This window comes from Trachypithecus francoisi, unplaced genomic scaffold (assembly GCF_009764315.1).
Source record: "Trachypithecus francoisi isolate TF-2019V2 unplaced genomic scaffold, Tfra_2.0 Lachesis_group1, whole genome shotgun sequence".
NCBI lineage: Eukaryota > Metazoa > Chordata > Mammalia > Primates > Cercopithecidae > Trachypithecus > Trachypithecus francoisi.
The window spans coordinates 62014785-62029426 of NW_022681454.1; the positions used below are offsets into that span (position 1 = coordinate 62014785).

A 14642-nucleotide genomic window follows, 5' to 3' on the forward strand; every position below is an offset into this window, starting at 1 on the left:
CCTTTTTCTTGCCCTAAAATGATCCAGGAGTTTTTGTGTTTGAAGTTACCAAAATAGTAGGTATAGAAACTGAAAACATTAGTTTGATTTCTGTACCTGTACCTTTGGTTGTAGAAGAGATTATGAATTAGTTACAAAAGCCTCTCTTCAAACTCTGGTAGGAAGAGAGAATGGAGTTTCTTCCTGAAGAACTCATTGGATTAACTATAAATCCTGTAATAGACACAAATTAGATTAATAGTTGCTCTTATAATTATATATTCATCAACCTTCCTGTGCTGGCTTTGAAAACAAAAGGAGCATTCCTGAATTAAATTTTCCTCGCTTCATCTTAACATGAACCTTGATCACTATGAGATGCTAGTGAAAGGCACTGAAGATTTTGGTTTTAAAGACTCCATTCCCATGGGCTTTATAACAAAATCAATACCCACAGAAAATGTTCCACATATTTCTTCTACTACTGGAATCAAAATTTTATGTAATATGCATCTTAAGCCATCAGATTTTTTCTGCATATGCCCAGATATTAAAAGACCCAATAAGTTAGTAAATGTATTTGTCAGCATTTACCAGCTGCCTCTTGTCAAATTCCTGGCAAGAGGAGAACTGCCCTTAATAAAAGAAGGCTTCCTCAAGAACTCAACAAGATATTCCTAAGCCTAATTAGTATACTGCCTTATCCAGTACTAAGACTCATGGCAAACCTTACAAACAATCAGCATGGCTTGGTAAACAATGAATGGAGACAAAATGTGCGAAATAGATTTAAGAAAACTTCTAGTGGCCTGAGTTCTCCCTTTTCCATTACAGATATGTACCTACCAATGTACCCATATTTAAATGCTCTTCTTCCTGATCATTTCAAGAGGCAGACAGATGAAAGGAAGGTGACAATCCACATTAGCATCTGAAGGAGCAGCTCAAGGAGTCAAGAATTTATCTCAATGTAAAGCGGGAGGTAAGTAAAGAAATTAGTCCTGACCTAAACAGAGTCCCTCTTCTGGGGAACACAAATGAATAAATGAAGATAAGATGGATAATTTCAGATTTCAGAGCATCATAAAGGTCATCAAGAAGTCCTGAACTTAAAATGATAGAAAGCCATTGTCCATTTTTCATGTAGAATAGAAAAATGAGGGCGACTATGTAAAAAGTATATTGAATTGAGAGAAAATGGGGACAGGGGATCAATTCCAACAGCTTTTCTAGCAATTCAGATCTGAGATGATGAAGACCCTACTAGGGAGGAAGGGAGGAAGGGAGGGAGGGAGGGAGGGAGAGAGAGATGGGGGAGGGGAGGGGAGGGGAGGGGAGGGGAGGGGAGGGGAGGAGAGAATGGAATAGAATGTACACCCTTCCCGTACTTTCTAAAATTCACCAAGGCCTAAAAACCTCTATGACTACTACAAGCGCTGCCAGTTAAAGAGGAACACCATCATGAATATGGCTTTTTGGAAAAAATCAGCAAAGTGTGAAAAGAGGAATCTTCAAACTCACCCACTTAAAAGGCAGAAAGAGAGAACAAGTCATCCCTCGGTATCTGCTGGGGATTGATTCCATGACCTCCATCAGATAACAAAATTGGACAATGCTTAAGTCCCTGATATAAAATGGCACACTATTTGCATATAACCTACACACATCCTCATATACAGTTTAAGTTGCTCTAGATTACTTACAATACCTAGTATAAATGCTATGTAAACAGTTGCTATGATGTATTACTTAGAGAATAATGACAAGGAAAAAAAGTCTGTATGTGTTCAGCACAGACACAATTTTCATTCTGTCCATGGTTGCTTAAATCCATGGATATGGAACCATGGATATGGAGGGCTAACTGTACAATTAGCATATCAAGCATGAAGCCAACTAGAACCATACTCTTCTACTATATCAAAAGACAAACGGCAAGTTAAAAGAGCAAGAATCAGATATTTGATTTTCTGAGGTGAGTTATATATTATAGTTTCCTCTTAGCAAAGAACAAAACTAGTGTCCATCATCACACAACTAGCCAGTTTTGGAATAAGTAGTAAGACCAGATTTTCTTGCTTCATGTTCCTTCTTCTTTCCAATATACGCTACTTCCCCTTCAACCCTGGGGAAACAGTCTTAAGATTTCTATGATTTTTTAAATATGCTGCTTTCATTTCTTCAAAACTTTGAAATTTTTTAATTTAGGAGGCATCATTTTTCCACATGCTATATTCTTAAAATACAATTTTCTTGCACAGATATTTACTCAGATGAAAGAAAAAATGGCCCAGTTTACACCATATTCTCTTCAAAAGAAAGCAAACAGATATTCAAAACCTGATTGCTCTTCATTCAACTATATGTTTTAACAGACAAACAAATATATACGGTGCGATCTCAGCGCACTGCAACCTCTGCCTCCCAGATTCAAGCGATTCTCATGCTTCAGCCTCTGTAGTATCTAGGATTACAGGCCTGTGCCACCATGCCTGGCTAATTTTTGTGGTTTTAGTAGAGACAGGGTTTCGTCATATTGGCCAGACTGGTCTCCAACTCCTGGCCTCAAGTGATCTCCCCACCTCAGCCTCCCAAAGTGCTGGGATTATAGGCGTGAGCCACTGTGCCTGGCCAGTATTTCTTTATAATTTACCAAAATACTTTTTCATAAGTTATCTCAATCCCTAGAATAAACAGAAGTCAGAGGTTATTACTATTTTAAAGCTGAGACAACTATTTCTCTAAGATTTTAATTGCCCAAGTGAATAAATCTGCAACAGCTGAAGTAGACTGAAATTTTTCCCTTGTGATTCCAGCTCCCTTCACACACCGCTTCTCCTTCTCCCAAGGAAAGTGAAAACTGTTGTCTGCACATAAAGGTCCATTTTAAGTGAAGCAACCATCACCTCTAATCCTTTCTCAGCATCTTTTAGATATACGTTCTCTTACCTTTCAAAGAAGCAAGAATTTTTTGCTTACCTGGTCCTTCTCTGGTTTATCAGAAATATCATTCAGACTGGAGGAAGTCAGATTCCTATGGGTCATGGCTGGGCTACCTGGAAAAACACAAATAAACTCTAATTAAAGACTTCTTTTCAAGAACATAAAGATTGTGATGGTATACTTAATAAACACTAGTAGATGATGATGGAAATGGTGATGATACTTTTAACCACTCTAGGATTCTTTTGAAGAGTTTTCCAGAGTCTAGGTTGGAGTGCAAACATAGTTAAATGCAAAGTATATAAAATCCCAAATACCGTAGTTAAGACTTATTGCCTGGTTCAATTTCAAGGTAAGCTAAACTTTGAAAGAAACTTCTAAGACAATAAGCATAAAAATAAATTTGTTCCTGGTTTTGTTCATTCTTTGTCATTGCCCTTTACATACATGCGAATCTATGTGGTTTCCTTTCCTTTTCCTGTAGCCTGCAGACAGCAGCTGCTTCCTCATCTTCAGCAGAGCTGACCCTGGATGCCAGGCCAGACCTCCTCTCCCCGAGGCCTAGGCAGCCCTTCCTAGAACGCCACTCACTCCGATCAACCTGAAAAGTCTTGGTCAAAGTGTTCCCTTCTCTGGCTAACACTTGGATCAAGAATATTTCTCCTTAGTGGGCATCTGATTTAGAATCCTCACTCTTTACCTCAATGTAGTGTTATCACAGGATCCCTTACATCTCTGCATTTCCATTTGCCAGAATAAAATAAGCATATCCTCTTTTCCCCCTTAACATGTTAAATCTCTTCTCCAAGTGAAAGGATAGATGTCATCGGAATACTACATGGGAACCAATCTCCCTGACCATATAGTAGCTGCCAATATGGTTCACTGGTGATCCATCCAATGATTTCAAACACTATCATACATGAATAGAGAGGAAGGACATGTAGAAGAGCCACAGACTGTTTTCAAGTAGACCATGTTAATCAACAGATTATTGAACTTTCATTCTGCAGTTGGACTTGAAATTTCTAGACTTGCTAAGCAAAAAAAAACTAACTTTTCAAAGGCAAGACGTTTGACCCAACTGCTGCAGGGTGCTGAGTAATGCATTCATCCTTAATCCTCAATGATCTGACTCAGGCTGGTCTTTACAGCAAGAGGACAAGGGTTGAAAAGAAGCAACGAAGTTCTAACATAGCTTCACATTTGCTTCCAAATAATTCTTTAGATTACACACTTTAATTCCTTCAGATAAAGACTTCAACATATAATTTCACAAAAGACTAAAACCTACCCCTAATAAGTTAATGCCTACATAACAGCAGCTCTTTAAATATAATTCCTTTTAACTACCAGATCAGAAAAATTGTAATTTCCTTGAACTGGCAAGACAGGATATTTTCCACTCTGTTGCATTTCATCGAGTAAGCATGGCCTAGATCTCTTAAATCTTTTACCTGGTTGGGTGTTTTATTCTAGGAAAATTTAAGCACAGGGCATTATTCAAAGGAAAATAACATTTGAAAATGTGCTTTATGTGCAAAATTAAAAGAACCCCTTTGCAGGGCACATTTTCTTCTTTGAGCCACATATTAGATTTCTAGTGTCCACTCCAAACAAAAGACACTAGGTACAATCTTGAATGCCCCCAAATAATGCTGAGATTGAAACTAATAGAAAATGATGAGTACAGACAATTTTGCCCTTTATATTTAAAAACAAAACCAGCTATTTGGACTAACTGGATAAAAGTTCTGCCTGAATAAGTGAAGAAATATGAATTATACAATCCTAAAGCAATAAAGCCTTAGCAATCCTAATCATAAGTTAAAAATAGCTTACATAAATAAATAGGTAAGACAATTTTCTACTCATCAAATCATTTATATGTAAGTGGCAGTACTGAAATAAATTTAAGTCAGTTTTCCATTAAGTAATTTAAATTTCCTAGCCAATAGCCTAAAGTCATTGATTTGCTATAGGCACTCTTTATAAATACTGTAAAGGCACATTTCAGCCCAAGCACTGTCCTAACTGCTGCAAAATCTGAATAGGTAGAAGCCAAATTAATGAGGTTTTCATTATAATGGTAATCTTGATTGATGAGACAGCTTTTCCAAGAAACCTTATATACTGTCTCATCATTCTTTGCATTTCTGAAAGACAGTGATAGTATGGCTATCTATATTTATACTATATGAGGAGCAAGAGAAAGGTGCAGGTCCAAGAAAAATGCAGGAATCAGATGAGGAAGAGAAGACTAGTATTAAGAAATAATCAAATCTGTTTCCTCTCCTAACTTTCTCTGATTCTCACTAATAAAAGTAATTAATATTAACAGCTTCACTAACGTTTAACACTGCAAGAGTCTGCTAGTCAACATTTCTAGTAACTAAGCAAGATGATCAGCATTCTTTAATCTTTTTCCATCCCCCTCCCTACCAAACTCCCCATCCTGACTTCCTAAGACCTTGAAGCAGAGACAAATCCTTCCCAATGCTCTAAATCAGTGGTTTCTATAGTGAGGTCTCCACACCAGCAATATCCACATCACCTGTACACTTGTTAGAAAGGCAGATTATTGACACCCACGCAAGACCAATTCTTTATTTTATTTTCCCATAAGTTACTGGTGTATAGGCAGTATTTGGCTATGTAAGTTCTGTAGTGGTGATTTGTGAGATTTTGGTGTAGTCATCACCCAAGCAATATATACTGCACCATATTTGTTTTCTTTAATCCCTCACCTCCTCCTACACTTCCCCTCAAGTTCCCAAAGTCCACTGTACCATTATTATGCCTTTGCATCCTCATAGCTTAGCTCCCACATACCAGTGAGAACATAAGATATTTGGTTTTCCACTTCTGAGTTACTTCACTTAGAATAACGGTCTCCAATCTCATCCAGGTCGCTGCAAATGCCATTAATTCATTCTTTTTAAGGCTGAGTAGTATTCCATCCTATAAATATACCACAGTTTCTTTACCCACTCATCAATTGATGGGCATTCGAGTTGGTTCCTCGATTCTGCAATTGTGAACTGTGCTGCTATAGTAGTTCTACTTTTAGTTCTTTAGGGAATTTCTACACTGTTTTCCATAGCAGCTGCACTAGTTTACATTCCCCTCAGCAGTGTAGAAGTGTTCCCTGATCACCACATCCACACCAACATTCATTGTTTTTTGATTTTTTGATTACGGCCATTCTTGCAGGAGTAAGGTGGTTTTGCACTGTGGCTTTGATTTGCATTTCCCTGATCATTACTGATGTTGGGCATTTTTTTCATGTTTGTTGGGCCATTTGTATATCTTCTTTTGAGAACCGTCTATTCATATCCTTAGCTCACTTTTTGATGGGATTGTTTTTTCTTACTTATTTGTTTGAGTTTGTTGTAGATTCTGGTTATTAGTCCTCTGTCAGATGTACAGAATGTGAAGAGTTTCTCCCACTCTGTGGGTTGTCTGTTTACTTTGCTGACTGTTTCTTTCGCTGTGCAAAAGCTCTTTAATTAAGTCCCAACTATTTATCTTTGTTTCTATTGTATTTGCTTTTGGATTCTTGGTCATGAAATCCTTGTTTAAGCTAATGTTTATAAGGGTTTTTCCAATGTTATCTTCTAGAAATTTTATAGTTTCAGGTCTTAAAGTCCTTAATCCATCTTGAGTTGATTTTTGTATAAGTTGAGAGATGAGAATCCAGTTTCATTCTCCTACATGCGACTAGCCGATTATCCCAGCACCATTTGTTAAAAAGGGTGTCCTTTCCCCAATTTATGTTTTTGTTTGCTTTGTTGGAGATCAGTTGGCTGTAAGTATTTGGGTTTATTTCTGGGTTCTCTATTCTGTTCCATTGGTCTATGTGCCTCTTTTTATAATAGCACCATGCTGTTTTGGTGACTATGACCTTTTAATATAGTTTGAAACCAGGTAGTGTGATGTCTCCAGATGTGTTCTTTTTGCTCAGCCTTGCTTTGGCTATGCAGACTCTTTTTTGATCCCATATAAATTTTGAAATTGTTTTTTCTAATTCTGTGAAGAATGGCGGTGGCATTTTGATAGAATTTGTGTTAAATTTGTAGATTTATTTTGACAGTACTGTCATTTTCACAATATTGATTCTACCCATCTATGAGCATGGGATGTGTTTCCATTTGTTTGTGTCATCAATTATTTCTTTCAGCAGTGTTTTACAGTTTTCCTTGTTGATGTCTTTTGCCTCCTTCATTAAGTATATTCCTAAGTATTTTTTTTTTTTTTTTGCAGCTACTGTAAAAGAGGATGCATTCTTGATTTGATTCTCCGTTGAGTTGCTGTTGGTGTACAGAAGAGCTAACGATTTGTGTACATTAATCTTGTATCCAGAAAATTTGCTGAAAACTTTTGTTAGTTCTTAGAGCTTTCTGGAGGAGTTAGGGTTTTCAATGTAAACAGTCATATCATCAGCAAACAGTGACAGTTTGACTTCCTTTTTACTGATTTGGATGCCATTTATTTTTTCTCTTGTCTGATTACTCTGGCTAGAGACTCCCTGTGTTACGTCAAAAAGGGGTGGTGAAAGCGGGCATCCTTGTCTTGTTCCAGGTTTCAGAGGAAATGCTTCCAACTTTTCCCCATTCAGTATTATGTTGGCTGTGGGTTTGTTATAGATGGCTCTTATTACACTGGAGTATGTCCCTTGTATGCCGATTTTGCTGAGAGTTTTAATCAGAAAGGGATGCTGGATTTTGTTGGATGGGTTTTCTGCATTTATTGAGATGATCGTGTGACTTTTTTTGTTTTTAATTCTGTTTATATGCTGTATCACATTTATTGACTTGCATATGTTAAACCATCCCTGCATCCCTGGTATGAAACCCACTTGATCATAGTGGATTATCTTTTTGATATGTTATTGGATTTGGTTAGTTAGTATTTTGTTAAGGATTTTGGCATCTATGTTCATCAAAGATATCGGTCTGTAGTTTTGTTTTTTGATTATATCCTTTCCTGCTTTGGGTATTAGGGTGATGCTGGCTTCATAGAATGAAATACCTTCTTTCTCTATCTTGTGGAATAGTGTCAAAAGATTTAGTACCAATTCTTCTTTGAATATGCCTGAAAAATTCTATCAACACTCTGGATATGAGCAGGGAGGGTGGACACCAATGTGCATTTTAACAAGCCCTCCAGGGGACTCTGAATCATGCTGAAGATTGAGAACCACTACTCTAAATAAACCAGTTATCTTAACAGTATCTATACGAGTCAGAATCTAAGTTGAAAGAAGTATAAATGTTGGAGGGGTATAGCCGGAGAGGTAAGTCTAATAACCTTGCCCTCCTCCAAGCTACTGCTCTAAACTATCATATCTCAAGCAAATCATTAACTTATCGTCCTTGCCACATAAACACACAAAGAGGTTATCTGGCTTTTCCTCTGAATCCTCGCCTATACAACCAAATAAATAATTTTGTTTTGGAAACTCACTGTTTAATCAGCCTTTTCCAGAAACATATCACCCAAATCCAAGAAAAAAAAGATGAGGGCCAAAAGAGATTATCAACCAGATTATACATGGGAATCAGAAATTTGTGTGTGGCTTTTTTGCTAACCTGGGAAGGTGTTAAAAAACAGGTCCCTAACAATGTTCTTGTGAATATTTTACATCTGACATTTCAGAAGACATATTGTCAGAATAAATCAGTGTTTTCTACTTAGATTTTGGCCTATAATGTAAACACATTATACTGCAATCCTGAGCAAGTAAGGATGCTAGAGAAAAACGTCACCTTGCACCAAAAAGGTGAAATACAAGTGTACCCTAAAGTATGCTGCTTCTTGGGCAACTGGTGATTCATTCACTCAAAGCTACAACCAGTAGGCCCTTTCTACCTAAAATCCAGGTGTAAAAACGTCTTATGGTTGTTTTTGGTCCAAAGAAACTTTGTGTTTTTTAAGATTCCTTAAAACAAAAAAAAAAGAAAGAAAGAAAGAAAGAAAGAAAAGCAGAAGAACCAGTCTCAAGTGCATAATCATAATTAATTTCCATATCACTATTTTCTGGCCATAAGAAAAAGAAAGCTTTGCAGAATCGCATTTTCAAGCAGTTTCACACAATCAGAAACAATTTCATTTTCAAAGTACCCACTTGGCAGGTACATACTGTTGCTATAAAAATTAATTCCATTCTGTATTGAGTTTGAAAATCATTGTTATTCTTTAGCACACATGTAGCAATTCATAAAGTCTTTTGCAATTATAACTATTTGTTACAATAAAAAGGGGTGAGGAGAATCTATAGCACAGAAAGAAGATATTTGAATGCGTACATACTAATGTAATACAATGACACATAAACATCCTCCTCACCTCATACCTCCATAATGAGCCAATAGAGAACCCAGGGACAAGCTAAAACAAAGACCTCATGGCCTATAAAATAAATTGAATCTTTTTTATTCTTAATATTAAATAATATTCGTAGCACAAAAAAACAACTAAGATAACTTACACGTAATAGACATACAAGTGGATCTGTATGTTCTTGTCAGAATATTTGGAGGTATGGGTCTGATTTTCACTGCTTGGGACCATAAAACTAACAATAAATGTCATTTCAGAATAATGTATGTGTTCTACACCCACACTGACTCATTGATGTTCTTTCTTCTCCCTTTGCTGGCATAACCAACCTACTAGAAAATGTCTATATTCAAGAGTAATTGTCAATTAATCTTTTTGAGTACTAGGTACCTGAACTCACATTATCTTACTTAAGCCTCATATCAACACTGTGAGGTTAGTTTGATAATAAACAAATGAACTTCAAGGAGGTTAAGTTCATAGTCACATAGCAAGCAGTAAAATTATAATGAAAACATGGCTCTCATAATGCCAATCCCACTGTCTCTGAGAAGGAAACATCTCTCTGTGTTATTTGCATAAACACATAAACTTCATCATGGCTAATAAAGAGAAAATGTAATGTACAACCACAGAGAATATATTCTATTTTCATGCCAATTATGTGCAGAATAACATCACTAGAGAGGTTTAAGGCAGTTATGTTCCTGGTTTCCAACTTAGCAGTTCCAAAAATGGAGATGGTATTACTCTACTTTCTCATTTTCATAAAGAAAAGAAGGGAGGAAATATTGAACTCAGCCACCCTGTTTGCCATTCTAATTAAATACTTGTCGCAAACCACAGCTCTGTGACAAAGGATGCTAAAGGCAACAGGAATATAATGGTAAAAGAATTACACCACATGCTTCTGAACGTCTTCATTCATAGCCATAGCCAAGTGTTTGTAAAATTCCACAATATATGTACAGCCTATTCTCCATTATTTCTATGTTAGTTTTCCATATTTCAGGTTACTTCAGTTCTAATTTCTTCCCATTCCACTCACTAAAAACAGGAATAAAACGGGACAAAGAGAACAAATCACTTAGGATACTTACAATGAGTTTGACTGACAAAGTCTAGAAGGAAGGCTAAAAGAGAGTTTGGAATTGTGTGAGACCAGTTTCCTAGTTTTAGATGGCAACAGGTTATTAAGAGCTTTCATCCACAAAAAAATAATAATAATAAAACAAAATAAGCATGTCATTATGGTCCCCAACTCACTTTGATCCCCCATACCCTAAATAATATACAAAAATATTTTAAATATTAGACTAAGGAAAGTTATTACAAATATATCATTAGTCAGAAGGTGCCCTTTGGAGGAACTTCATAACTAAGAAAAAAATCAGTTTCGGCATTTTTGCTTGTTTCCTTTTTAATTGTTTTGTTTTGTTTAAAATATTTTTAACATTTGTTTTTATTTTATATAACATAAACTCCAAGAGCCTACAGCCAAGGCCCTTGGTTTGTCTTGTTTGTAGGTATAGCCTCAGACCTTGGCATTAGTGGCACTTAATACTTTGTGAATGAATAATAGTAATGGGGTATCATTTTACCTCCATTTGGAGTTACTACTATAAACACTACTGTGCAAAGTCCATTTCCTATGGAGGGAGATGCTGTGTGCACACTCCAAGAGCCTTCAGACTTGGACAGCCTTAGAGTAAATAAGTAAGAAGTTTGTAGCTGGCCCAGAACTAACCGAACTGCAAGACTCTGCCAAACTGGCCCAAAGCCTGTCGTTGAGCAGAGGGAAAAGAAGAAGCAATAAAGAGGAAAAAGAGAAATTATCTGTGAAGAAGGAATGAGGATATGAGGATGGAGGAGAAATAAGGCTGAGCGTCAGGATCTCAGCTAAAGGAAAGGAGAGCCTGGGGTAGAGAAAAGCTGTGAGAAACTAAAATAACTCAAAGCATTCAAAGCATATGATTGTCTTGGAAAGTGGAGCAAATGTGGAGAAAAGAAGACATCAAAAGACCCAGATAACTGTCAAAGTATGTGAGTAAAGTTGAAGCCAAAAGCTGATGTCATTCCTAACGTATGGGGCAAAGATAATAGAGAGGATGTCCTTATATGGAGAGCTGGAAGTGTGTAGAGGTCGAGTCACAGATACCTGCATCAATGAGGCTTCATAAATACTATCCTCTTATTTTAAAAGCCATTCTCTGCCCTTCGGGACCTTTGTTATCTATAATCCCCTTGATAATCTATTTAACCTCAACTTCTTTGACCCTGTTCATTCCTGTTTTCTAATTTTCTGGCTACTCTGTGTAGCCAGAGTCAGTGTTAGGTCTAATACATCTCAATATCAAATACAAAAGTTTCATCTCTTCTAATTCTTTCTAATTTCAACCAGCAAAAGCAAAATGCTCTAATTCATTGAGAGTCTTATTCTAATAATATTGCACTGGATATATCATTTTTATCGTGATCTAAAATAGGTAGCTTAGGCCAGGCATGGTGGCTCATGCCTGTAATCCCAGCATTTTGGGAGGCCAAAGCAGGAGAATCACTTGAATCTAGGAGTTCAAGACCACCCTGAGCAACACAGTGAGAGCCTATCTCTATAAAAACGATTTAAAAGTTAGCTGAGTATGGTGGTGCACACCTGTAGTCCCAGCTACTAGAGAGGCAGTGGGGCAGGGAGAGGACTGCTTGAGCCCAGGAGTTAAAGGTTGCAGTTGGCTATGGTCACATCACTGCACTCCAGCCTGAGCAACAGAGCAAGACCCCAACATGAATGAATTCATGAATTAATGAATAAAATATAATAGGTAGCTTAATTTCTTAAAAAATATTTCACTCTCTTTCTCACACACACATACATTAATAGGCATATAAAACTTCTACTCAGCTGAGAAAGCATTCAAAAGACATATAAAGACTGCAAAATTTACTAAATAAAAAAGTCCCTATAATATACTTCAAGGAGTCTGTGGTCCCTGTGATTACAGTACTTGTGATTGTAGTTCTCTTCCTCTGTCTCATATTCACACACACATACATGAACACACATATATACATAGACACACACCCACACACGCACACACACAACATAAAATTATGAAGAAAATACTATTCCCTCCCCAAAATGTGATGAAAACATATAAAATAATTTGTGACCTTTTTATCTCACAAAAGCAGTAAGAGAAAAGAACAGTACTTTCAGCAAGCCTATTCTAGCTAATTAAAGGCTAAGAAGGAAAACCTATCAATGGTGGAATATAACAGAAGTAAATGAGCATCTCGCTGTCTTCATTCCAAACAGCCATTGACCCAGAGTGATTTTCACCAAATGCCCCTAAGCCAAGGTAAAGAGGATCTTCAGTAGGTTCCTGCAGCCACATCATTCCAAGGACACATACAGTGTCTGATTTAGATAAGTTTGGTCTACTCTCATATATATATGGACATCAGCTCCAAGACATAGTAAAATTTCACTGATTCAGATGAGTGGAAGAATTCTCCGATTTGATGGGGCATCCAAATTAAAAACACTTTAGGCTGGGCGCAGTGGCTCACGCCTGTAATCCCAGCACTTTGGGAGGCCAAGGCAGGCAGATCACCTGAGTTCAGGAGTTTGAGCCCAGCCTGACCAACATGGAGAAACTCCATCTCTACTAAAAACACAAAATTAGCTGGGCATGGTAGCGCATACCTATAATCCCAGCTACTTGGGAGGCTGAGGCAGGAGAATCGCTTGAACCCAGGAGACAGAGGTTGCAGTGAGCCAAGATCACACCACTGCACTCCAGCTTGGGCAACAAGAGCAAAACTCTGTCTCAAAAAAAAATAAAAAATACTTTACGTAGGCTACCAATTCAAAATGGTAAACTTAGTATGTGACACAGTAACTGGGTTTATCTCCTCAACCTTCCTAGATACTTTAAAAATGATAGATTCATAAAAAATACTTCTTTACAAAAGTATAAAGCCACACCAATGAAAAGAACAGACAGAAGACCAACATAGACGAGACTCTGAAAACTTTCTGGAAGAAGAAGAGCAGATAGAATAGTAGAACATGACACCATTTATGCTATTTGGAAATGTCAGTGTAAAACTCCATGCAGAAGGACATGGAGTTAAAAAAGAGAATACCTTCCCTGCAAAACTCTGAAGAAACTCACACTGGAATCTGCCAAGTACAGTGGAGGCAGGAGTAAGGGACAGGCTAAAAAGGATTCAAGGAAAGGGATGGATTCAAGAAAGTATACCACCACCCGCACTGGGCAGAATATCCAAAGCCAAAGCATGTACACTGCAGGGCGCTGCTAAAGAAGTATTCAGAAAAGACCCGGGCAATCAGCACAGGTGTTTGTATCTCATAGCAAAGTCTTCTGAATTCTTGAGCTTACAGCACCCCTCAGAATTATGCTTCCTGCTTACACTAAAGCAAATACTCTTTTTGAAATGCAAATGTAAAACTGAGCACCATCAGTGGTTTAGGAGAGGAAGCCCAAGACTAAAACCCATACCTTAAATAAAAAAACAGGCAAAAGAATTGCAAAAAAGAAATATCATTTAGAAAACTTGAAATAAAAATTCTAATCAGCTTTTAGAGATTTGAGAAGATACTGTATCCACAAAATATAAAGAGATTGCTATGAAAAATAGAACAAGGAAAAGATTTTAGAATAGACCAATAATTACCTTAAAACCTATATGTATGAGATTATACACATAGCAAAAAACAAAACAAAACAAAACCCTCAGTACAACTGTTAGAAAATATTATAACAAGAGTCTTTCAAAGAGCCACGGAAGAGGGGTAAAGAGCCAGAAAACATAACAGAATAGGTAAGCGGTCCAGGAACCCCATTATCTGATTATCATACTTCTACTAAGCCAGAACAAGGAAAATTGTGAAGAGAACATTATCAAAGAGAATATAATATCCCAGAACATTATCAAAGAGAATTCAAGAGCCCAGAGATAAAGGACATATTTCTTCAGATCACAAGGACACCTAGGGAAAAATAAAATAAACCAAAAAAAAAATTTTTTTAATTCCTGTATGTAGATGAATCATTCTGAAACTTTTTCTTTTTTTTTTTCTGAGACGGGGTCTCGCTCTGTCGCCCAGGTTGGAGTGCCCTGGCGCGATCTCGGCTCAATGCAAGCTCCGCCTCCCGGGTTCACACCATTCTCCTGCCTCAGCCTGCCAAGTAGCTGGGACTATAGGAACCCGCCACAATGTCCAGCTAATTTTTTTTTTTTTTTTGTATTTTTAGTAGAGATGGGGTTTCACTGTGTTAGCCAGGATGGTGTCAATCTCCTGACCTCGTGATCCATCCACCTTGGCCTCCCAAAGTGCTGGGATTACAGGCGCG

General features: G+C 37.2%; 1 protein-coding gene across 4 annotated transcripts in view; it reads right to left on the bottom strand.

The window, feature by feature from the left end:
- SLC4A4 (solute carrier family 4 member 4) overlaps window positions 1-14642 on the bottom strand; it is a 397907-nt gene that overhangs the window by 177946 nt on the left and 205319 nt on the right. For all 4 annotated transcript variants that reach the window (XM_033214484.1, XM_033214486.1, XM_033214483.1 and 1 more), the window contains exon 7: window positions 2959-3035. In XM_033214484.1, coding sequence (XP_033070375.1) covers window positions 2959-3035 — 77 coding nt within the window. The remainder of the gene's footprint in view (window positions 1-2958; window positions 3036-14642) is intronic.